This window comes from Theobroma cacao, chromosome 3, assembly GCF_053813885.1.
Source record: "Theobroma cacao isolate CCN51 chromosome 3, ASM5381388v1, whole genome shotgun sequence".
NCBI classification, from domain to species: Eukaryota; Viridiplantae; Streptophyta; class Magnoliopsida; order Malvales; family Malvaceae; genus Theobroma; species Theobroma cacao.
The window spans coordinates 2,205,995-2,231,237 of record NC_142641.1 but is presented as its reverse complement, the minus strand read 5'-3'; the positions used below and the strand labels follow the sequence as shown (position 1 = coordinate 2,231,237).

The 25,243-nt window shown below is 31.4% G+C and overlaps 1 protein-coding gene, 1 long non-coding RNA gene and 1 pseudogene across 2 annotated transcripts; 1 reads left to right on the top strand and 2 right to left on the bottom strand.

Annotated features, from left to right (window-relative positions):
• Nucleotides 1–3,651: 3,651 nt before the first annotated feature.
• Nucleotides 3,652–4,924, bottom strand: LOC18604080 (uncharacterized; annotated as a pseudogene).
• A 3,696-nt stretch (nt 4,925–8,620) lies between these two features.
• On the bottom strand, nt 8,621–10,483 carry LOC148763448 (uncharacterized). The gene is made up of 3 exons (XR_016025095.1): nt 10,382–10,483; nt 9,651–9,730; nt 8,621–8,784 (listed from the first exon to the last, which is right to left on the bottom strand). It is a non-coding gene; the product is annotated as an uncharacterized LOC148763448 (long non-coding RNA).
• A 12,944-nt stretch (nt 10,484–23,427) lies between these two features.
• Nucleotides 23,428–24,779, top strand: LOC18604077 (protein PLANT CADMIUM RESISTANCE 3-like). The gene is made up of 4 exons (XM_007036408.3): nt 23,428–23,694; nt 23,818–23,889; nt 24,196–24,405; nt 24,495–24,779. Exons 1-4 carry the CDS (start codon nt 23,514–23,516, stop codon nt 24,572–24,574), a joined length of 543 nt encoding a protein of 180 aa, XP_007036470.3. The 5' UTR covers nt 23,428–23,513; the 3' UTR covers nt 24,575–24,779.
• Nucleotides 24,780–25,243: the final 464 nt, after the last annotated feature.

The window sequence follows — 25,243 nt, the reverse complement described above, 5'->3', positions numbered from 1 at the left end:
TGGGTGCAATTGAGGTATAGAAACTGAAAAAAATTAATTTGGAGTTTAAACGGACACGTACATTGTTTTGTCGGGTAAAATACCGAAATAGGTTAACATCGCGTTTAGGCAAAATTTAGACATTTTGCACTTCATATCATGCATTAGTAGTATAAATTAGTTTATTTTGGTTTAGTACCAAAGTAGTAAACCTCTTAATTGTGCAATTTGTCAAGGTGGCGAATCCTCTAGCAAGGGCAAAGAAATCGCACCTGAGGAGTAATAGTTGGAGTACCCGAATTTAGTTTTCGGAAACTGTGAGTAAACTTATTATCATCTTAATTATCTAGAGTAGTTTTATACAATTGTGTGATTTTATGGAAAATGGGTTTAAATGGTAAATTGCTATGTTTTAAGAGAAATTGTGATTCTATAAAATGATTTTATAAATTTTCTAGAAAATCGAATACTGGTTTTGAAAATAGAGTAATTGGAGACTGCCTACTTGTGTTGTAAATTTATGGTTTTAAATTGAATGGCTTATGACAATAAATGAGCATGAATGGCTAAGCTGATTTTGGTGTTAGAATTATTTGTACTGTGTATTTAACCTTGAGAGGTTAGGTTGCGATAAATTGCCATGTCATACAGAAAAAGATTTTATAAATCAAGTGGTAGATAAAAGATTAACTATTGCAGTAGTGGGGGGTTCCGTGGGCCAGCCTATTAGAGGGGCACGGTAAACTCCTTTATATTCTCACCTCAGTCGTAGAAGAGCGTAGGGTATCTCCTAAGGTGGGCTTTTTGAGTGCACTTCACGTGGACCACCGCGTGAGAGTGAGACTCAGCCAACGCCAAGGAATAGCTGTGTTTCAAAATAAAAATATGATTTATGCGAAATATGAATTTTTAACAGCCTTGGCGGGCTCGGTTGGATACCCCTGGTCCAGGTGTCACATAGTACAGGATTTGGCATGAGCCAAGTTTTGAGTAATTCACGAGCCATATTGATTATTTGGTTGAAATGAATATTCGTGATGTGAAAAATTTACTGAAATGAATTATTTTTAATTGTCTCCCTTTACTCGCCTTTAGATAATTTAGATGGTGTCTGTTTACTCACTGGGATTTTATAATCTCACCACCCTCAATTCCACACATTTCAAGTTCGGGATAGCCTGTAGATAGCCGATTGCATCAAGGACTTCAATTAGCTTTGCATTGTCAAAATTATAGGTTCACAGACTCGCATCTTATTGGTTAGTTTGGGGCTCACGTGTCATTGTAAAAGTAATTTTATACTTTAGTTATTTGATTTAAAATATGTATGAACATATTTAGCTTTTACACCATGTTTTTGACGAGTTTCAGTATTTCGAAGAAAAATGACGAAAATGCCTCTGTGAGTCAGAAAATAATATTTTATTATTTTGATTTGGAAACGACTTATGATTTCTTGAAATGTAAGATTTAATAACTGTCACTCACCGGGGAGATGCGGAAGCTGATGCTAAGTATTGCGGGGTTCCGATCGACATTCGGGGTAATGAGTACCTATCGAGACGTCGCGGCGGTTGTCACGGGCCCGATGGGAGTTCTGGGTCGTTACAATAAGTGTGTGAGAAAAGGAGGTGAGAAAGAAAAGTCTTGCTGATTAGCTGGCATTGGAAATTATTGAGAAAAATTTCACTGCAATTGAGATTTTTATCACAAAAATTTTACTTTATTTGACATTGCATTTGCAAGTCAAATTCGGTGATTGCAATCTAAATGCAATTCCAATTGCAAAGTCAAAGGAACTCTTAGAGAACCATGAATTTGAAGACAAAATTTTTTTATAATGTTGAGTTAAAGTGTTATTTTAATAAAACATTATATTTAATGCATGTTTTTATCAAATTAATAAAGGAACGATAAGTTAATTACAAAATCTCAACTCTTTTACGTAAAAAAAATATATAAAAATTGATAACCCCAGCAGCAATCTTCATCATAGAAATTATTAGATAAGTTGAGTAAGGCGACGGTGTACATGTATATATATATATATGCTATAAACAAGTTATGAAAATATAAAATATGATTGTACTATATACTATAGAATGCCTTTACACTACAGCGAGATTCGTTCTGTTATACTTGCCTTACTTGAATTTCCTAAATGTTTTAAAATGAGTTGAAAAACAGCACGGCATCGAGTTTGGTTGATAATATATAAAATTGCATTGTTTTTACACAAGTGCATCATATTTTCGAAAAGCTCTTCGTATCGTTGTTATGTTCCCTTCTTATGTTCACTCACTAGGTTTATACTCACGTTTTTTAAACTTCATGTTTTAGATTTTCTGAGTTAAAAGTAATTAGATCCTAAAACAAGGTGCTCCTCCTTATCCATTGCTCGGTAGGTTTAACATGACACTAAATGTTAGCAACCGTGTCTAGAATCACTCCACTAACTGTCAAGGTATAATTATGTGTATATAAATACTTGATGTGAAATAATATTCAATTGTCAAATTATATATGTATATTATGGTTGATGATGCCATTATGAATGTATAATTGAGTTTTATAAATTGTTTTCAAAAGAACGATATTTGAATATTACGAATTTTGAATTCTAAAAAAATATAAATTAATGTATAAAATTATATAGATAGACTTATTTGGACTTTATGGACTATACCCATTAGATCCATGCGTCGATTATAGCTCGAAAATTGAGTTGTGACAAAAGGATCCCAGCCTCTATGTTGAAGCTCCCTGTACTCTTGGCAAAGAGCTCACCATTCACAAAGGAAGTGAGTAACCCAATCCGGGCCTGGAGCTTCCGGGAGGCCCAACTTGTTTCTTAGTTTGGTCCGGTGCGTACATGACAATAGGCATGGCATTCCAATTAAGAAGGCGATTGCACCATAGAGCAGTCCACTGGCTCCACAAGCTGTTCCAACACCGTGCATGAAAATTAAATTTCTTTCCCTTTTTAAAACACTATATATATATATATATATATATATATATATACATATATATATCTCAAAACTTGAAAACTATATGTTCTCTTATTTTTTTAAACACTTAATATTCTTACTTGTATTTTATCATATCAATTTTTCATAATTCTTTTAATTTATTTACTATCAAAAACCTTTGAACATTTCGATGTTATAAAAAACTTCAAAATTCTAAAAAAGAATCAGAAATATATTAATGGATGCATGGGAAAGAATGCTAAAAGAGTTCTTTACTTACTTGTGTGGCCAGCATCCACAATTTCAGCGATCTGGCCGAATGTCAAGCATGGGAAAAAGGCTGTCACTAGAGCTGAAAGAAGTAACAATAAATAAAAATTAGTCGAATCCTCAGTGATGCATCTATACAAATTATTTTATAAAAAATTATTAATATATATATATGTACACAGGTATTTTTATTTTATTTAATTTTAATATAATTGTACCAACTTGTACGGTATTCACCGTTATATTGTTATCTATAGATTAATTTTTCTCACTTGACAATTGACATAACAAATATTCATTAGATAATTAAAAGATTCCATTTATAAAAATCAATTTATTTATAAATATAATGTTTAAAGTTGAAGTAATAACTTTTACTGCTTCAAATGAGACAAATAATCTCATTGTGACTCGGTAGCCAACTCTTGGCTTATTCAGTAAGTCCTTCCTTTATAACTTTCATAAGTAAAAAACAAAAAGTGTGAGACAAATATACTACAGTATCAAATGTTTGTGGCCTGTTAATATGAAAACAAAAGCAGAATGCAATGAGTCAACGACCACACACGTGTGTAGTTTTTCTTTGTCTGTGCATGCACCCATGTACAGAACATAGTGAAACGTGAAAAAGGAGGAGCTTTACAATTCATTGGATCATCCATGAAATCGAAAAGGCCACTTCTCCAACCGTCTCCAGCAACTGGGATTCCTGCTACAGCAGCAGGTTGACCACCGGGTTTATGTGGTGATGCAAGCGGCATACCCGGACCCTGTTGAGGCAGGTCAGCAGGTTGAGGAAATGCTTGTGGTGAAGCGTTAGGAGCGTAGACGGTCTGAGGTTGCATCACCCTTGGGCCTACATTTGAGTACATCTGATTGGTTGGCTGGCTCTTGGGCGGTTACTGCACTGGCTGTGGTGGATATGCTGCAGGCTGGTTCGGGTTCGGCCTATTTTGATACATTGGATTGTTTTGCAAGTTTTGGGGTGGGTATTGTGCCGGCTGGGGCGGAGGATAGGCTTGGTTAGGCTGCGGTGGAGGGTATTGTGTCGGCTGCTGCTGTGGGGGATATTGTGTTGGCCGCTGCTGAGCTGGTGCTGGCTGCTGCGGTGGGGGGTATTGCATTGGCTGCTGGTGAGCCGGTGGTGGCTGCTGCTGTGGCTGGAACTGATGTTCCTGAGTCTGAGGATTATTTCCAACTGTGCCCATCTGCTGAGCCTGGTACTGCTGCCCCTGTTGATTGTTCTGATAAGTTGCCGCTAAATATTGATCAGGAATCGGTGCAGCTTCCTGGTTCGGCTCATATTCCTGAGGCTGTAGCTCGTATTCCGTTTGAATCTGTTGAGACTCGTACGCAGAACGGTCTGCATCAGGGTTTCCCATACCTTCTCACCACTCTTCTTTCAACCCAAAGCTAGGTAGCACAAGAAGGTAGTTCACAACTCGTTACAACAAAGCTAGCTTCTTTGTAAGAAGAAAGAAAAAAAAAAAAAGAATCAACGCTGTACAAGCTAAAATAGAAACATTCAAAGGATGATGAAGCAAAACCTGAAGGATATTTCCTAGAAAATGAAATCATAGAAAATTGTGTAGTATAAATTTAGCAACTTGTCAGAATATATAATCATGAAGCGAGAAGGGGGGAGTGGACTGTGAAGAATTATTTGACATGGGGAGAGAGCTGATATCGGTGAGCACTATTTTTTCTCAAACTATACAAAGTCTATGGCGACGTGAGAGATGAGGTTGGAGTGGAATGATTGTCGGGTTTACTTTGACTATACGTTGGGTGAAAGACGAAGACTTGTGATTCCCAAGCAAAACGGCAGGCAATGGGAAGCCATGTGCGCGTTGTCGGCCTTAACGCGTCGACATAGTGGCTAATGGAATTTTGGTACCGATATAAGCCGATGACACGAGAAAAAGAGACACATATCGACACATATAGTGCAGAAAACACTATGATTTTGCGGCCTCCTAACTTTGTTGAAAGTGGACAAATTAATTTGGAGTATATGGAAAGACCAAGTCAATCAGAAACTTGATCATTGATAAATGTTTCTCACTTTAAAAATGTAAAATAATTGCAAGGGCAGAACTAAAACATTTTTAAACGAGGATCAAACAGAAAGAGACATTAAACAATCAAATAAAACTTTATATATAATTCAATTATCACTCATCTAAAAGATTAAATAAAATTTACAAGACATTAAACATACAAAAAAATACATATTAATGATGGTGTCATGTATGTATATATATATATATGACTGAATGGAATCATGAAAGGAGTCTCTCTCACTCTCTATGCATAAGAGTGAAAGAGAAAATAATTTTTCAAAGTCAAATGAATTGTCTCTTTACCTTGTGTGTTCTAGCTCTTCTTTTATTTTCTATTTGCCTCTTAAATTACCAATTAACATATTAGGTTATAGTGTTTAACTATTGAGATATAATATGTTATTATAAGCTATTAAGTTGGACTGTTAAGATATAATATGTTATGATAAGCTTAGATTTATATTAAAATTTAATGGGTTCGGATTACTAGACTCACTTTAATATTTTTTTAAATTTGATATACTTAACATATTAGTTTAGAATATATTTGTTGGGCTTAACTAGCAATATACTAACTATAATGACTCTAATTTTATCAAATAGTTTGAGGAATAAAAATAATTATTAAATAACAAAATATTTTGAAAACTATTAAAAATATATAATAAATAAAATTGTATTAAAAGAAATACAATTATTTCATTCTACCAATTTGTATGTATATCATTGTTATTTAAATTTTACAACATACATGCTAGAATGTATTGATTATTCTGAATAAAAAATGATATATTGATGAAATTTTAAGTAACAGTGCAAACTTATATTTAAGAATTACATAATAATTTATTTATTTTTAAAGATTAAAATCATAAAAAATAAAATCTAGATAACAAAAAAAAAGAATATAACAAGTAGAAGATAGAATCTACATATGACATAATAAAAAAGAAAGAAAAGAATATAATTAATGGTTTATAGAAATTTGTGCAAAAAAAATCTATAGACATTTAGAATATATGAGTAAATAGAATAGAAATAAATAAATAAATATAAATAATAAAATAAATTAAAAGAAAAAAACAAAATATATATATATTAAAATTGAGTCACGCATATGAAATTATTTAATTTGTTATTCTTTATTTGTATTAATTATTAAATAAAAAATTATTTTGGGGGTGATTAAGAAAGTTTATTAAAAAATTTAAAAATTTTACATAATATGTAACAAAAATTTTAAATTTTGAGGCTCCGCCTCTGAACAATTGTATTGTGAATAGTTTTGGTATATATCTCTTGTGGTTGTATGCAAAGAAAATTGAAAGGAACATGTTACCATTCAAATTTAAGGTGCATTTTGGCTTGGTGGTTCCTTTGTTTTTTAATTTTATTTATCCATCTAACAATTTGGAGGGAGGCAGTATAGTGACTTTTGCTCAAGAATTCCTTAATTGGATTATATATATTATACTAGTTTTTTCCCCTTCAATTTTATGTTAAAGGTACCATTTTCCATTTTTGGTCTCCCTATTATACTATTTAATTTTTGGCATTTGCCACCACTATATATCTTTCATTCTTCTAATTTCTCTTCTCATTATCAAATAAAGCTTTTCTTTTTTACAATTTTTTCTCTAAAGAAGAACAATCTAACGCGTAGTTGCAATATGCCATTGCTAGTCAATGCTGCCAAATTTAATTTGTCTCTTTTCTTTTCTTTTTTCCCTTTCCATTTTGTTTTTACTTGATTTTCTCCTCAAAACTTCAGTACTTCATGACCCCTCCCTCTTTCTTCAGCAATATACAAAGTCGCCATGCTAAGTTTTGGGTAACGGTAGTAGAGACAGAGACGGAACTAACTAACTTTTATTAGAAGGTCAAAAATAAAAAAAATAAAACTTAAATTTTTTTTTAGAAAATCATTAAGAGAAAATATATATAATATATACAAAATTTAAAAATTGTGACCCCCGTAATTACACAAGGCTCACAAAGAGAATATGTGTGTGAGAAAAGAAGGTGAGAAAGAAGAGTCCTGTTGATCGGCTGGCATTGGAAATTATTGAGAATAATTTCATTGCAATTGAGTTTCTATCACAAAAAATTTATTTTATTTGACATTGCATTTGCAAGTCAAATTCGGTGATTGCAATCTAAATGCAATTCCAATTGCAATGTCAAAGGGACTCTTAGAGAACCATGAATTTGAAGAAAAAAATTTTAAAAATACAGAGTTAAAGTGTTATTTTAATAAAACATTATCTTTGATGCATGATTTCGTTAAATTAAAAAATGAACGATAAGTTAATTACAAAATCTCAACACTTTTACTTAAAAAAAATATAAAAATTGATAACCCCAGCAGCAATCTTCATCATAGAAAGTTTCCTTGCTCTTATTAGTTTACATTTTAGTGGATTGAGAGTCCAAAATATTGAGGGTTTAAATATTTCAACATGCAACTTCTTCCCCAATTGGGTCACGTATTATAATTAAATCTTATCCTGCAAATGGAATAAAACAAGCACCTAATTAATGGACATTTCATGAATTAGATTATTATTTTTCTCTTCAAATTGCAATATTTAATGTAAATATATTACCAATCGTACACTAATTCCATGTTTACTTGTTCTTGTGGTAACATTTCTAACTTTTGTCCTTGCCTTAGTGAAATTTTGTGAGATAGTCACGGCATCAGTTTCCATCATTGACAGTTTCCAATCACCTCTTAGTTATCTATTTATAATATGGATGGTGATGAGTAATTTGCATTATACAATTAGATTAAGTAAGATTATAATTAAGTTTGGGTAGTAAAATTACTATATTAGTAGCAAGTTGGTTAGTGATTTTAAGATATTCACTATTCGGACTAAATTATATGTCACAACCCGGAACTCCCATCGAGCCCGTGACAACCGCCGCGACATCTCGATAAGCACTCATTACCCCGAATGCCGATCGAAACCCCGCAAGGCTTAGCATCAAATTCCGCATCTTTCCGGTGAGCGACAGTTATTAAATCTCGCATTTCAAGAAAACATAAGTTGTTTTCAACTCAAAATAATAAAAAATTATTTTCTAGCTCACAGGGGCATTTTCGTCTTTTTTTTTTTGAAATTTTGAAATCCTAAAAAAATGTAATATGTAAGTGGAAACACATATTTCATGATTTAAATTAAATTTTGAAGTCTAAAACATTCGTTTAAAGTAAAATTATAGCTATTTGAATATAATAAAAACATTAAATAAAATATTCTATTTTCTTAAAACACAATATTTTCAAAGTCTTCCTAAACTAACTTTTGTAACATAAGAGTAAAATAAATTTATTCATATAGTAATAAAGATAATTAAAGTATGAAATTTCGTTTACAGTGACACGTGAGCCCCCAACTAACAAAGAAGGTGTAGAGCTACGAACCCTTACTTCCTATGATGCAACTCCGAGATTAATTCTCGTCTTAATCAACTATCAACAAACTGTCCTGAGCCTGAAAAATGGATAGGAAGAGGGGTGAGATTAAATAATCACAGTGAGTAAACAATTACCATCAAAAGCATCAAAAACCGAGTAGATGGAGACAATATAAAAAAGTTATATCTCAATAATATTCATAACACAAATTTCGTTTCAATCTATACCAAACAATTTATTTTCATCAAAATTTCCCGGCTTATAAATTTCTTAAACTTGGCCCCTGCCAGAATCATTCTCGCGAGTACCTTCGTTAAGGTATCCCACTGAGACCGCTAAGGCTGTTCAATGACCCATACCCATAAACATATTTTCACATCTAACACACAGCCGTTCCTTGGCGTTGGCTGAGTCTCACTCTCACGTGATGACCCGACCGTGAGGTGCACTCAAATCATACCTCAGGAGATACTTCACCCAACATCTCCCCCCAGAGGTAAGTATATAATTGAGTTATCGTGCCCCTCTCATAGGCAGTCCACGGAAACCCCCACTACTGCAGTGACCGTTTAATATACCACCAGACCCATAAAATTTTCAGTAGCATAATATGGCGAATAAAATTTAATCCAGTCTATCGAGACTAATCCAAAATTGTTCATATATTTCATGCCAACCCCAAAAATTTAGCCATCATGCTACCATATTGTCATAATCCTCAATTTCAATAACATATAAAATCATAAATTTCAACACAGTCTCCATATACTCAATTTTTCCAAAACAATATTTGATTTCAAAACCAATATAAATCTCATTTTTATTAAAAAAAATATTTTAATTGGAAAACATAATATTTTATAATTTAAGCTCACCATTCAATAAAAGCATCAAACAAGTATAATAACTCTAGATATTTAAGACGATAAATTGTCCACTCACAGTTCTAGGAGTCGATGTACTCCTAATCTCAGTCTTCAAGCACAATTTCTGTACTTTTACCAGTGTAATTTGCTCACCACCTATCCACAATGTACAATACATAATTCACCACATCAATGCTTGACCATTATGAAATCAATTCAGGCTCGGTATATATGCATGATATGACATGCAACTTATCCGACTACCGCTTAAATGCGGTGCTAACATAATTCGGCTTATTACCCGATTAAATTACTAGCGCGTCCAATTTAATCTCAAATTAATTTTTTTCAGTTTCTATACCTCAATTGAACCCAAATTGACTTAATGTTCCTCAGTGTGGTGCAAATTATCAGTCTCGATAACAAATTATGAAAATACCCCTAGTGGGTAAAAATTCATATTTTTGCTCCGAAAATTCTCATTATTTTTCTAGGCTCATAATTTATCATTATTCATCATAATTCCTCAAATAAACATCAAAATCAGCAGCCAATATTCCCCTAGAAAATTCAGCCAATAATGGTAATGGAGGAAAATAAATTCTTTTCTTGTTGTTTTGTTCCTAAACATGCTAAACTAACTTAAAACACTAACATAACTTAGAATCAAATTAATCTAACAAGTTTCTCTCTCCTAACCCATTTTTTCATAATTGAATTCATCCTTAAATCACATGATTCAACCATGAAAAATGATGGAAAATGCATGGAAATGATAAATCTTAAGCTAAGCTTGAAAAATCATACCTTTAAATACTTGATTCCTTGAAAAATCACACTTTTTCTTTGAATTTTCTCACTCTAGGGTTTGTTCTTATTTCTCTCTCTCTCCTGCTGGTTTTGGTTGACCATCCCAATGAAGAATTCTGGAATTTTCAAACCTTTTAATAGGCTTAATAAAATATTATTATTTTATTTACCTTTTGAATATTTTATTATTTTATTTTTTTCTAGCCATGTTTTTTACTTTCTTTTTCTACCACTCAATCCTCTTCACTTATCCATGTCTTCCATGAAATTTCTAGACTTTTCCAAAGTTTTGGTAGAGTAAATTTTTAAAAATTGCACTTTTGCCCCCATAAAGTGAAAAATTATATTTTTACCCCAAAAACTGAAAAATTGCCCATAGACATATTTTTCATCCCTTATACTCATACCACTCTCCAATTTGTCAAATGTGATCTAAATTCTCTCAAAATCTCAAATTTTATCTGTGGGTGGAAAAATTATAATTTTGCCCCTAGATAGTGAAAATTCTGGTTTGACTCCGAATTGATCCTCGAACTCCGAATTACCATTTTGAGTCATCCCTGAACTGTGAAACTCTTAATTTCACCTTAAAATTCCTATTTGAACTAGTTCGAGGCTTAATCGACTTAATAATACCATTAGGGGCAATATCGTCTTTTAACGATTTCTTGAACTTCCTAAATATACAAACATTCTATGAAGCATGTGAATGACATTATAACTATTTTACAAAGCAGGGTTTGACATTATAAATATTAATATTTAGTATTAAATTTTAGTTTTATATATATTATTTGTTGTTATAAATTTTTTATAATTAATGTAATACTTACTAAAATTCATTAATTTCTCTAAATATGATTTTAAGTTTTAATTTTCATAAATAATATACATAAATTGATTTTAAATTTATTTTAATCAAATTTTTAATATATTCAGGTATTTAACAAGTAGTTTCTAGAATATTTCAAATAATATAGTCGAAGTTGGATACCTAAAAAATAACAAGAGTCATCCATAAACTTTAATTTTAATGTAAATAAGAAAAAATGATGAATTAAAAGTTGGGCATTTAAATGTCTTATTCGTTGTTGATTAGTGCTACAAGTAGCCAAGAAAGGTTCAATTAATTATAAGAAAAAAAAAAAGCTTAAACTTATAGTTTCTTTGTTTAGACATTCATGATCCAAATCCTTATTAGATAGTTTGTAATATTTGGGTTTACTGAAAGTTTTATTCAGATGTTTCAGATTCAAATATAACTCTTAAAATAAAGAGAAAATTTTTTTAACAAATACATCTGTTGAAAGACAATGATTAATTGTTCAAGTGTTTTTAATGGACACCATTAAAACATTATAGAAACAACTTTAAAGCACACTAGTTTAGTGTTTATAAAAGAAAACGTATTTTCAAAATAGACTTCAACTTTCAATAGAATTTTACAATAGACTTGTTGTATCTTGGAGAGTCTTTACCTGCAAATCTTCATAGTAGGCAACAACTCTTTAAAAACCGTATTACCCTAGGCCTCAAGCCTTCTTACTTATTTTCTTGTACTATTTTTCTAATAATCTTGACTCTTTATTAAATTTGAGTATATTGTATATGATCATGATCTTAATCCACATTGTTGTATCTAAAGAAATTGTAGGAGTGAGGACACAAGAATAGGTTTTAACCTTTAGGCATGAAACATGATTTTTTTTATTTTAATTTTTAAACAATTATTTATTGTATTTTAATAATTATCTAATTTTTAATTGCGTGGAATTTATCAAAGTATTATATTGAAACAACATAAAATCCTTATTTATAAATAATAAGTTCCAAGCAATTTGTGTTAAGATTCAATAATTTGAAGAAAAGAAGATTTAAATACTAAACCAATCTTTGACTTTTTTTTTTCACTTTTTTAGAATAAACTTTTTGTTTAATTTTTTTGTATCCAAATAAGTTTTTATTTTATGCTTTACATTCAAGGACGATCTTTTTTAGCCCTCAAAGATAAAATGTTTTCGAAAATAACTTTCTTTTTAATTTTAATTATTTTTAGCCAAGAGAAAAGATTTTTGAACAAAATTACCCTTAATAAAACCTTCTCATATTCAACGTGTTGAAAAAAATATTATTATATACCATGTTGAAAAAAAAAATTTACACGTCATTTCTTTTTTATGATTACAAGTAACAAATAAAAAAACCTAAAAACTAATTATCTAAATTAGAGGATTTTGGATAATATGTTTTTTCCAAATCTGTTTCATCCCATCATTGACGTTGAATAATTTTTCAATACATCTTTATTTTCAGGTCAAATTTTTGTTTATTTTAAACTTAATTTCTATCATGAAAATGTTTAACTTCAAGAGTTTATATCTCACTGAAATACAAAAAAAGAGAACAAATTACATTTAAAAATGTTGTTATTACATGCTATGTTCAAAAAAGTATTGTTACAGTGAAAAAAAGTTATTACACGTTTTAATTCTAAAAATTTATGCTATAGTAAAATACAAAAGAGTAAGTTACACATCATGTTTAATAACAAAAAAGAAAAACAAAATGACACTGTAAGTTTAAGTAGATGTTACATATCAAAACTTTAGCAACAGATGTTACATGCCAGATGTTAACACTAGATATTGCACATCAAAACTTCCTTCTTCCTAGTGATGTTACACACCAAGGCATGAATCACAAATGTTACACGTTAAGACCAAAGCTTTACACGCCAAATGTTAGTACCAGATATTACACGCCAAAACTTCCTTCTTCCTACTAATGTTACACGTTAAGGTATGAATCACTTTATTACATGCTAAGGTATATTCTACCAAACTTGAATTATTAAAACTCAATACCAATAAACCCAAAAACTTATTGTTACTCATCATATCATGCTTGTTGCTTTGTTAGAGAGCACAACAGACGAATGACGAGAAAGAAAAATTGAGAGCATTTAATTTGTTTGAAATAATTTTAAAGATATTTTTGTCATCTCATAGTTAAAATTGGATAAAAATAATTAACTTTATATTGAAGGCTATTTCTAAAATAGGTTTATGAGGATGACTATTTCTCATAAATTTTTTTATATTTAAATAGACTCTTATATATGTTGACAATAGAAATCATTTGGATTTAACAATCATTAGGCTCATAGCCAACTGATATAACTTTTTTAACACGGTAAAATTGGCTAACTAAGAAAAACTTTCAACCAATACGAAATTTTTCCAATCAATCAATTTCAATATGTTAAAAAATTTGTGTCATTTAGTCATGATTGCAAAGAATAATAATTAACCATGAGCTTAAGGAGCATTAAGGTTATATGTGTCACGAGATTTTTTTTTTTTTGTCAATATAAGAACTTATTTAGTTAAAATTTACAGAATAGGAATTTATTTAGATATAATAAAAGTATAAGAATTTTTTTTTAAAAAAAATGAGATAGTTGAGGAACTTATTTAAACCTTGTTTCATTGTTATTTATGTTATTTTTTTTACTATTAATCTTTTATAAAAATAAATAAGAAAAAACAAAATATTAATATTATATTTATTTTTAATACACTCTCATGGAAATTATAAGAGATTATTATGTAAGTCAACTATTCTTGAGGAATTAAGGCTCAAAAGTTAAATTGCTAGACACCAGCCTAATAAAAACCCAACTAAACCAGTTATAAATATTAAATGGGTAAAATACCTTCACCCTTTTAACTTTTAGTCATAATTCTATGCGGATCTATTAGCATTCGGGAGGTGAAATGAATAAAAGGACGGGGGCGCTCAGGAGGGAAGGCAGAGCAGAGCAAGTTGGTGGGAAGGGGAAGAACAAGAAGAAAAAAACATGGATTTCAGGAACTCTAAGTTTGGATTCAGAGAGAGAAATGGTCTGAAACCACTTATGATTTTAGTTCGAAATCATAAATTTTCTGATTGAATATATATGTGTGTGTATACACACACACACACACACCCCACAAGCGTGTATCGCTCCTACTGGGAAATCAATGATCAGTAGCAAGCAATGACACTTTTCAGATCAGAGGAGCAACTTTGGAATCAAGCAGAAGAATTGCTTCGTGTTAAATTCATCCTTTGCTTCCCACAGAGTTGAACTCGAAAGCTATTTGCTTATCCTAATCTACCGATTAGGCTCCAAGAAACCCAAGTTTGGAAATTTGAACTTAACACGCTCCATTAAACAGTGAGACAAATTCTGAAAAAATCAATTTAGAAAGAAACAAGCTTTGTTAATCTCATGAAGAGGTTTGATTTCGATGACTGCGTCTTTATTCCACTTCTCCTCTTAATTTCCTCGTTATTTAAAAGACATAAATAAAGTTTCAACAAGATTTTCGCAGTCTTTGGGCGTTTGAACCTACCCAGAAATTACATAGGTAATTTATGGCACAGAGTAGCAGAGAGCAGAGGAAGTTTCATTGCTACTAGTCACTTTCTAGGTTACTTTGAATTTTCAACTTCTGAAATGATTCAGTTTTCAGACCCAAGTTAATAAATTAATAATTTTTATTAGGTGATTAAGACAACCCATCAATCATCAAACAGAATTATTTCACTTGCCATTTTTCTATAAAAGCTTCTGACACTCACTCTTTTCTTCAGCTAGCCAGCACCTGAGCTCCGGGACATGACCAATCAACCCTCGAACAGCTGACTCTTCTGCTTCTCCAGTTTTGTTCTTATTCACTCGATTTCTCGTCCCTTTGGTCTTGTCAAACATGCTTTATTCTACATTGAATTTAATCTCCCAAGCCAGTTCCAGTCATCTCTTTGTATTCTGTTTCTTCAATCTGATCGTTGTTGTGATCCTAATGGGCCCAAAGAATCACTCCAACTCGGATCAGGGTTGTGAAAGTCATCTCGCTCCCCCTGCAAATGATGAGCAAGATGTGCAAGGTCTGCCTTTACTCGATAGCAGTGAACAAGACATGAATGCCAATCCTGGAGTGTTATGTGCCTCCGAGACAGTTACCGAGGAGACCAAATTAGAAAGTGAAGATGATCATGGTGACAACAATGATGAACTAACGAAAAGAATAGAAGAATTTATTGCTAAGGTTAAAAGAGACCAGATGGCAGAAATGTTAATAGACATCGATAGTTTAGCTCAGAGACACAACTGAACCAAAGATATAAGTATTTTCAATTATATCTTCAGGTGGCCTGACTCCTTTTTTAATACTGCTGGATCATGGCTTCAGGACAGTATACTTTTTTTTTTTTTTTGGTTTAATAAAGCTTCACGGAAACGACCTTTGGAGCTGATAGTCGATAGTATGGAAATTCTACTCTGGACTTCTGTTATGTAACGGCAAGAGTTTAAGTCTGAAATGATTAAACCCGGAATAAAAGCAAGTCAATACTCATTAGTTTTGGTGCTTTAAGGCATTGTTTATTTATTTTTATTTTTTTTTTGGGGGGGGGGGGGGGGGGGTGGGGGGTGCGCGGTGGGGGGTGGGTGTGGAGAGGTGTGAGTGGGTTGCGTGGGCGGCGGTGGTGTTGGATACACTCATCTAACTGAGAAATACATCAAACTCTAGATGAACCTAAGCAGCAAGGACATAACCAAGAACAGAGAGTAAAGCTGAGAGACCATCCATACTCAGAATGAACACCAAGAAAAATGGGGGTGCTTGGATCAATTTCTCAGGACACAATCTCCTCTTTGACTTAGTGGCAACCCTGTCTGCTGTCAGATTTTGCTGTGTCTTGCTGGCTTTCTAAAGAGAATCTCAAAATCAGTTTCAGGAACAACCTTCTGAAACTTCTTTACCCATGGCTTCCAAAAACAGAGCAGAATTCACTATTTCTTATAATTATAACCATGCCAGCCTTCAAGTCATTCTGGTTGAATGCATCATCACTATTAAATTTAACCCAGTCCTTCTCAGGTGGATGATATATATATATATATATATCTCCATTGATCTTGTGGTGAATTCCTGCAATTCTCTTTCTAATTCTGTCCCTTTGCTTCACATTCTGCTACCTTTATGTTTTCCCAGGGGGATGCTTCAGCCTTAAGAGTTGTAGCAATGGAATCTGATCAAGATTATATAAAGATTACCTCACACCCAGCCTTCCATATCCCCCCAAACCATGAATTCTTCCTTTCTAAAGCCACCTGGCGACCATATTTCAGTAACCCATTTTATCAATTTCATCCTTAATGATAGCCCTCAAAGAATTATTAGACAAATTCAAGACTGAAATCTATAGTTACACAGTGAATTTACCAATTCACAAAGTAAAGAATGTGGGAATTAATCAACAAATAAATTATCGTCAGTGAGGTAATTAATTTATATATAATTGGAAAAAAGTGCCATAATTAATTATATTTTCTGATTAATCAATATGCTACTCAAGTCATCATTCTGATTATAATTATAAATATTTTAATTTAATTGACTTTTGCCGAATTATATTTTAAGATATTTGAAATAAAGAAATCCTAAACCCTTAACTCTTGACTTATTATATCAATTTTTTATTATTATAAATTTCTATTTACCTTGAAAGAAAAATGAATGTTGGTGACAACGATTTTAAAAAGAAAAAAAATTTCATATATTGATCTAAAAAGAAATTTACAGAAATACCAATCAAGTCTCTAACTTCATTCTTTTAAGCAGGAGACTTAGTACATCATATGTGACTGACGAATTTAATTCATAAAATCCTTTAATAGTAATAGAATAATTGATAATATATATAAGTAATAAGATATATAAGAATTATCCTATATATTATGTTTTACAAATATTTTCTTGGAGAAGAAAATTGGATATTCTTGTTCAAAATGACAAGATTTAAATCTTAGAAAAGTTTTTTTTCTATATTTTATGTTTTAAAGGTCTCATTTTTCTTTAAAATAATATAAAGAGCCGGAATTTTGACCAAACATACATGGTAAATAATATATTATAAAATATCCTACTTTTAATTATGTATACACGAAACATATTCTTTTGAAAAGAAATACATACACCAAATATTCCCTTATAGTTTTATCTTATTTTAAACTCCCTTGGTTCCCTTTGTTTATCCTCTTTTGACTTTCAAAAAAAAAATTACATCTTTATGACAATATTGATGTACAATATTGTTTTTTAATCACAAAAAGTAAAAATAAAAAATTAATTTGGAACATCAAAAAGTAAGAGCAATACATGTTCATATAATTTGAAATTTCTCAACAAGAAAAATGGATAAAAAAAATAGAACGGAACAACAGTTTTTCATGATTTTATATATTACACTAATTAATTATATGAAATGACCCGTTATTCGACTTAGTTCTTCAATATTTACGATTTTGCTTGCTAATATAACTTCAAGATTATTTATCTAGATGCACTAAATTTCACCAAATTATTTAATTGGGGGATTTTTTTTTCATTTAAAATTTTTTTAATCATTTTTAATTAATTTTTTTTTACTGATAAATTCCATCGAGATTTCATCTAAAAATAGCAAAATTAATTTCCATCGATAATCTGATGAAAATTCATTAAAATTTTTTTACGAAATTTTTTCCGTCAAAATAACCAAAAAATTTTTATTGTGTATCACAATTAGTTATTAGCTAAATCAAAGAAAAAAAATCTATTACCTAATAAAAAACTACACTAATCAATCAATAAACATTGACTGAATTAAGAAATTAAAATTTAACGAGGGAAAATACATCTGGAATTGCGTTGGATCAGGTTTGCACTTTGAAATAGTCATTTGAAATTTTTGTTATTCCATCATTCTTTAAAAGATAGTGCTAGCTTAGTGAACGGACCACCATACCAACTAATCATTCACTAACTAATTAACTACCTTTTGAAAAGAAAAAAAAAATTATAATCTTTCATAAACCTCAGACAAGTCAAAGACAACCTACGATTAATATTTAAGTAGAAGAATGCAAGGACAAGAATTTCACAAGATAGCAAGAGAACATCATAGTATCCTGTCGTCTTTTCTCATACCCTTTCTGCTTCTAGTCTTTTTGGTGAGCTAAGATGAAATCAAACAACACCCAAGGAATGAAATGAGCACCAGCAGTGCCACCAGCTGCAGCCAATGTTCAGCCGGTTCCAACCCAAAATTCAGGGCAGTGGTCCTCTGGTCTTTTCGATTGTTGTGAAGATCCAAGTAACTGTAAGAGAAAGCGACCATGAGCTTGCCCCCCTTGTTTTTTCATGCATATTTTATCTTCCTGCATTTTGTTACTTTGTTTGCCTGCATGTTAAATTGAATGTCTATTTTGTCTCTTACTTCGTAATGTTTACCATTGAAGTGTAATAAATTTACTTAAAGATTATATTTCAATGAGAGCAAGTGTGAAAAAATTATTTCATTTAAAACCAATAAAATAATATTTTATATTAACCTACACGCGCACACACATACACATATACACTTATATATACATACAGATATACATATATCTCAATTATTTTTACTATGAATTTAGTGCCCTCCATTTGAGTTTGGAACACCTATTTTTCCTTTGTTTAACTAATATAAAGAAAAGTTAATCTTTTCTTATAAAGAAAAGGTAATTAAGCAAAAAGAACAAATTATTGGGAAGTCTTTCACTCTATGGACGATGATTAGTGGTGGAGTCAAAATTTCGTGTTTGGGGAGCGAAGAGTTAAAGACAATATAAAACAATTTATATGAAAAAAATTTATATAAAAATATACAAATAAATCCTAAAAATCATTCAAAAAATCAATCTTAATAATTTTCTTAAAAAAATTAACTAGTACAATCATAAATAATTTAATAATGATAATAATCTCAATTTTTAGATAAACTTAACAACAAACATAAATTAACAAATATAATAACAAAAATCTCAGTGGAAAGCTATTCGTTAAAAAATATTAAAGGTTATCAATAAATAATTCAATAGGAAGCAATTTCCTAAAATTAATCACAAAAATTAAAACACAATATCAATAAACAATTTAATGAGAAAGCAATACCGAATAAAAAACTTAATTGTTCACAAGAATATAAGCAAATAAAAAATACAAATAATTTATAAGAAAGCAATCAAACAATCCCTAAATAAATAAGTAATAACTAACACTAAGTACTTAATCAAATTCTTGTTTTGTTGCTTTCAACAAAAAATGACTAAGACAGTAAATCTTAAATAAAAATCACTAAGTAAAAATTATTAAATAAAAAAAATTTAAAATTGAAAATATTAAAAATAAAATAAGCAAATAAATCAAACTTACCAATAATCATGACATAAAAATTGAGTTATTAACTAAAGATTTTCTCTACAAATAATGCTGGCAAGCAAAAAAGTGTAAATTTTTTTTTTGTTTCTATAGTATTTGGTAAAAAGAAAAAAAAAACAATAGGGAATGGTTGTGAGGTTTTTGAGAAGTAAAATTTGAGAATAATTTTAGCGCAATAGGTTTTGTTTTAGTCCTATTAAAATTAGTTGTTAACTAATTGTTGTGGGACATCTCATCAAATAAAAAATTATTATAGGGACAAAATTATAAAATTCTAAAAAAATCAAAATATGTTAGAAAAATTTTTAAATCTTTGTGGGGACGAAATTATTAAATTTTAAAAACTAAAGTAAATTATAAAAATTTTGAAATTGTTGAGGGGGCTGGGCCCCACTGGCCCCCTTCCCTCCGTCTCAATGATCAAAAGCTAGCTATACTCATTTGTAAAAAAATTGTTCATACCATCAATAATGTATACAAATAACAATAAATATTGTTTCAATTCTTTTATAACCAATAGATTGAAAAGATTCACAAAATTCAATAGTAGTAGGGTTGTATACTCCACAAACAATTATATTATAAAGTTAACATATACTTATTAGTTACATAAATACATCATAGTAATCTTACCCCATCAAATAATATGATCCATGAATTCCATACTTCTAAAATGTTTCCAATTTGCTTTCATTTACCGATTATAAATTCCATATATATGATTTAAACATGTATAAAATGTTGTTTTCCATGAAGGCTTCATGACCTTTTGCTGTGCTTTTATCACCTTTGGCCGAAACGTCGAGATCATTGACAGAGGGAAAACATGTAAGCAATCTCAACTATCTCCTCTCCGTACATTTGTTTTTATGTTTATATGATGATATGATTTTTTTTTTTTTTTTTTGAAAAGAAGGAATAACTGAATTCTGGAAAATCATCAATACTAGTAAAATGTTCATCGGATTACACTATAAAATGACAAGAAAAAAAGAAACAAAAGTATGATAATAAAAAAGAAGAGAATAATAACAATAAAAACCCACAAACTAGCAACAGCAACAGCAACAAGAAGAAGTGTTACCAGCTGCTGCCTTTGTAAGCCTGAATAATTATGGTTCTCAAATTCATCCCTATACATACAACTTTCTCTGCAACCTACTCTCTCTTTCTCTGCCATTTTTATTTCACAACTCCAAATATCCATAACAATTGAAATAAATATGGGAGAGAATTTCTCCTCTTACCTCTCAGTCTATCTTTCTCTCTTCTTTCCACCCTCTTCAACAACATTCTTTGAAGAGTTCAAGCCCACAGTTTTCGCAAGTGATAGACATTTTATCAATCTCTTCCATGAGCGATGAGAATTGCTCCCAAGGAGAAAGAAGAGTTCCTTTGGTCATAATGAAGTGCAAAGGAGAGGAAAAAGAAGCCGTGATGATAGCCAAATACAATTTTTGTGACATTTTTTTTGGGGTTTTGTGATGAAGGAAAGGTCAGAGGAAAATTCTCAAAAGAATCAATAGAAAGGTGGTGGCGGAGGTGAAGCGTGTGACACTCCAATTACCGGCGGCAATGGCCCCTCATATACAGGAGCTGGCGGTGGCGGTCTTTCATAAACAATTGGCGGTGTTGGTGGCAGTGATGATGGTGGGTTTTCACATGGGACTGGTGGTGGCGGTGATGGTGGGGGAGATGAATGGTAATGAACTGGTGGTGGTGGTGAGGAATATGTTACAACCGGTGGTGGTGATGGCGGTGGTGGAGAGTACCCCACAGATGGGGGTGGAGGTGGAAGTGGTTCTATACATGGCGGAGGTGAAGGCAGTGGTGGAGAATGGACTGGAGGAGGTGGTGGTGGCGGCGATAAGTATGGATAAATTCGTGGTGGAGGTGAATGTGGCGGCGGTGGTGGTGGCACTGAATAATGGGATGGTGGTAGGGAGCTATAGTAGTAATGAACTGGCGGTGGTGGAGGTGGTGAGTTTGGTGGCGGAGGAGGTGGGGACCTCACGCAATATGAAGGTGTTGGCGTTGGTGAAGGCGGTGGGGGTGACGGATAAGTAGGTGGTGGTGGCAAAGATGGGGGAGGCGATGGTGCCTATATTTTTCTTTTCTTCTTGCAGCTCCTGCGGATGCAGCTCGAATTTACTACATCCTTGGCAGCTTTGGTTGTGCATTTTTTTACTGTTACCCATATCGAACTAAACTAAGAGCTCTATTTACACTCAAGGAAGAACCCTGCGGAGACTTTGTCGTTCACTGGTATTGCATCCAATGTTCTCTTTGTCAAGAGTATAGAGAGCTTAAGAGCCGTGGACTCGAGCCCTCTATAGGTAAAATTAAATAAGAAATAAAAAAATAAATAATTTATTTTATATACGAAATACTAATGGCGGCGGCATTATTTTATTTTAAAAAATAATTTATTCATTTTTAATATTCTTTCCAGTTCTGTAAACTATTATTTTTTATATTGGACGGTTGTAAATTTCGATGGTCGATTTTTCTAGATATTGAGGTTTCACATGCTAAAAGATTATAAAACTACCTATATGCATTTGAATATTTTTATGATCTAAATTAATTTTCGTTTATTTTAATCAAAATCTCTTTAATTCAAGATCTATCTTCGTCACAGGTTTAAAAAAACATGTAGCTTGCACATTTATAAACTTTTCTGAATTTTCTTACTTGTCCGATGTGATATTGCATCTTGTCTTTTTCCTGCATTTGTCATGTAAGCATTTTTGCCACGTCCATAGGTACCGTATCATCATAAATGTCAATAATTGTCCTGTCAACAAGAAGTGTCATGTCAATTTAATTAGAATGTCAAGTTAATATATTTAACGGTTAAATTTAATAATATTAAAATTAAAATATAAAATTAGTAAATTGACAAAGCATAAAGACTCCATTTATACAAACTATTGTACAAAACTAAACTCATACTTTATGTAGAATACATAGACTAATTACATAGTTTATCTTTTTTTCTTTTGTATAATTTAAAAATTTTTATGTTGAGACGATGGGTTTATTTTATTTTATATATATCATAGTTAAAGATATAGATTAATTATTCATTTGCAGTCATGGATTATGTAAAGGTTTATCATGAATTTTATATCAAAATTTGATAAATTCCTATACAGTTCTTGATTATGATAGAATAATTGTAAGATCGGCTATTTTGCAATGACTTGAGAAAAGTCTATCATAATCTATATTAGTTAGTTAATTCTCAATTCTACTTGAGAAAGAGTCAAATTATTAAAACCCCATCTTTCAAGAAAATTTTCTAAATGCAACTTGAAAATAAAAATTTATTAGTAGGTATTGCTGTCAAAGAAAGTTTTGTTGGATAGGGACTTTAAATTCAAAAATTAAGTGGTCAAAATTAAACTTCCATAGACATTTTGATAAAAAACAATATAATTTTGGGTAAGTAACAGGCAAATTCCAACTACTTGCATGGTCAAGTACTAAAAAATAAAAAAAAAAACTTTTGTTCAAACCATCTATGCAAAAGAGAAACAAAAAAACTAAGACTCAAAATTTCATTCCTGGAGCACAGCTGGAGTTCTATATTATTTGGTAGGAAAGCCTTAGACTACAAAACAAGAACACCTTTGCCCATCCCTACATGATGCTGACAGTCTAATATAAATAAAAGTAAATTATTACTATCAAATTGGGTCTCATTAGAGTATTACATTTTTAATTTTAACTTAAGCAGACATATTCAAAGTTTTCTCAAGCAAAAATTCAAAGTAGTTCCATTATAGTGTTGCTACCCTTTCATTCTAATTTTTAGTGATTCTTTGATCACTAAAATGTGTCCAAATAATAGCGGAAACTCAAGGTCAACTCCATCGAAAGCACCACCAGCAGCGGCTGAGCTGCCACCATATCCCCCTCAACCGATACCTAATTTTGCTCCTACGGCTCCGGTTGTGAGCAAACCAAGTGACTGGTCCACCGGCCTCTGTAGCTGCTGTGAAGATATCTCCAGCTGTGAGTCCCCCTTTTCTACATCCTGCTTTGATTTTCCTCTTTCATTTTTGTCTTAAAAATTTTCTCGAATAACTCTATAAATAGCAAATTTAACCCTTTTTTCGTTTGTTTCTCTGCTTGAAGGTATCACTACCTGCTGCTGTCCTTGCATCACATTTGGCCAAAATGCCGAGATCATAGACAGAGGAACCACAAGTAACTCCCCAATTCGATCTCTTATCCATAATATATAATAATATTATTAATTTAACCAAAGAAATTATCAGTTTAAGCTTTTCAAATTAAACCGTTGGTCTGTCGATAAAATAAGAATTGCTTAATCCATATCAATCGACTTTAAATTAAACGTCTATCTTAAAATAAATATGATATTAGAGTAAAGATTTTTCCGTTCGTTCATCCGTTTGTAATAGATTTGTTATTCCTACCTATGAAGAAGCTCATGCCATTGAAATTTCTGTTCTCTATTTGTACTAATTTTTCATTTTTTTGGTTTTGCAGGTTGTGTTGGAGCAGGCCTGGTCTACTATTTGCTGGCTCACGCTTGCTGTTCGTGCTTGTACACATGCACGTATCGAAAGAAATTGAGAAGCCTCTTCGGGTTGAAAGAGGAGCCTTGTGCTGATTTCTTCGTTCACTGTTGTTGCCACTTCTGCGCCATTTGCCAAGAGTACAGGGAGCTTCAAAGTCAGGGCTTCGACCCTTCCGTAGGTAAATTCACTACAATCGAATTCAATCAAATTAAGCACCATCCTTCCCTTTGATCATGGGTTGAAGCGATTTGGCTTATGTTGGACCAGGGTGGCTTGCCAATGTTGACAGGTGGAACCGAGGTGGAGCCATGGCGCCTCCGACTTTTGCCACCGGTATGGCTCGTTAGACCTGAGTGCTTGCCTGTTGGACTTTCGGATTTCTATCTTTTGTGTATTAGCTTTAAATTCAGATCCTGAAATAAAAAAACAAAAGAAGGAAAATAAATAATTGTAATGTCAGGGAAAGGGAAATTAATTTCTATTCACTATAACTTTCTGTAAATTAAGATATACCGTAATTGACATATGTACATGCTCAATCATTACTCTTTCTTTTTGGTGTCACGTTTATATAGAATTTAGGGACAGTTTTTTCAGTCTTCAAAGATAAGGTATTTTTAAAAATAATTTTTTTTTAATTTTAACTGTTTTTACTTAAAAAAATATTTTTAAATAAAATTGTCTTTAATAAAACCTTCTCATATTCAAGTGCACGTATTGAAAAAAATGTTGTTACACGTTATATTGAAAAAAAAATTGTTATATACCATTTTTTTTATGATTTCAGGAAATGTAATAAATAAAATAACTCTAAAAGTTAATTATCCAAATTTGAGATTTTAGATAATATTTTTTTATCCTAATCTATTTCATCCCAACAATAATGTTGACGTTGAACAACTTTTCAATACATCTTCTTCCATGTCAATTTTTTTTAATTTTAAACTTTATCTCTATCGTGAAGCTGATTATCTCTAAGAGTTGATGTCCTATATATTTAAAAAATGTTGTTATTA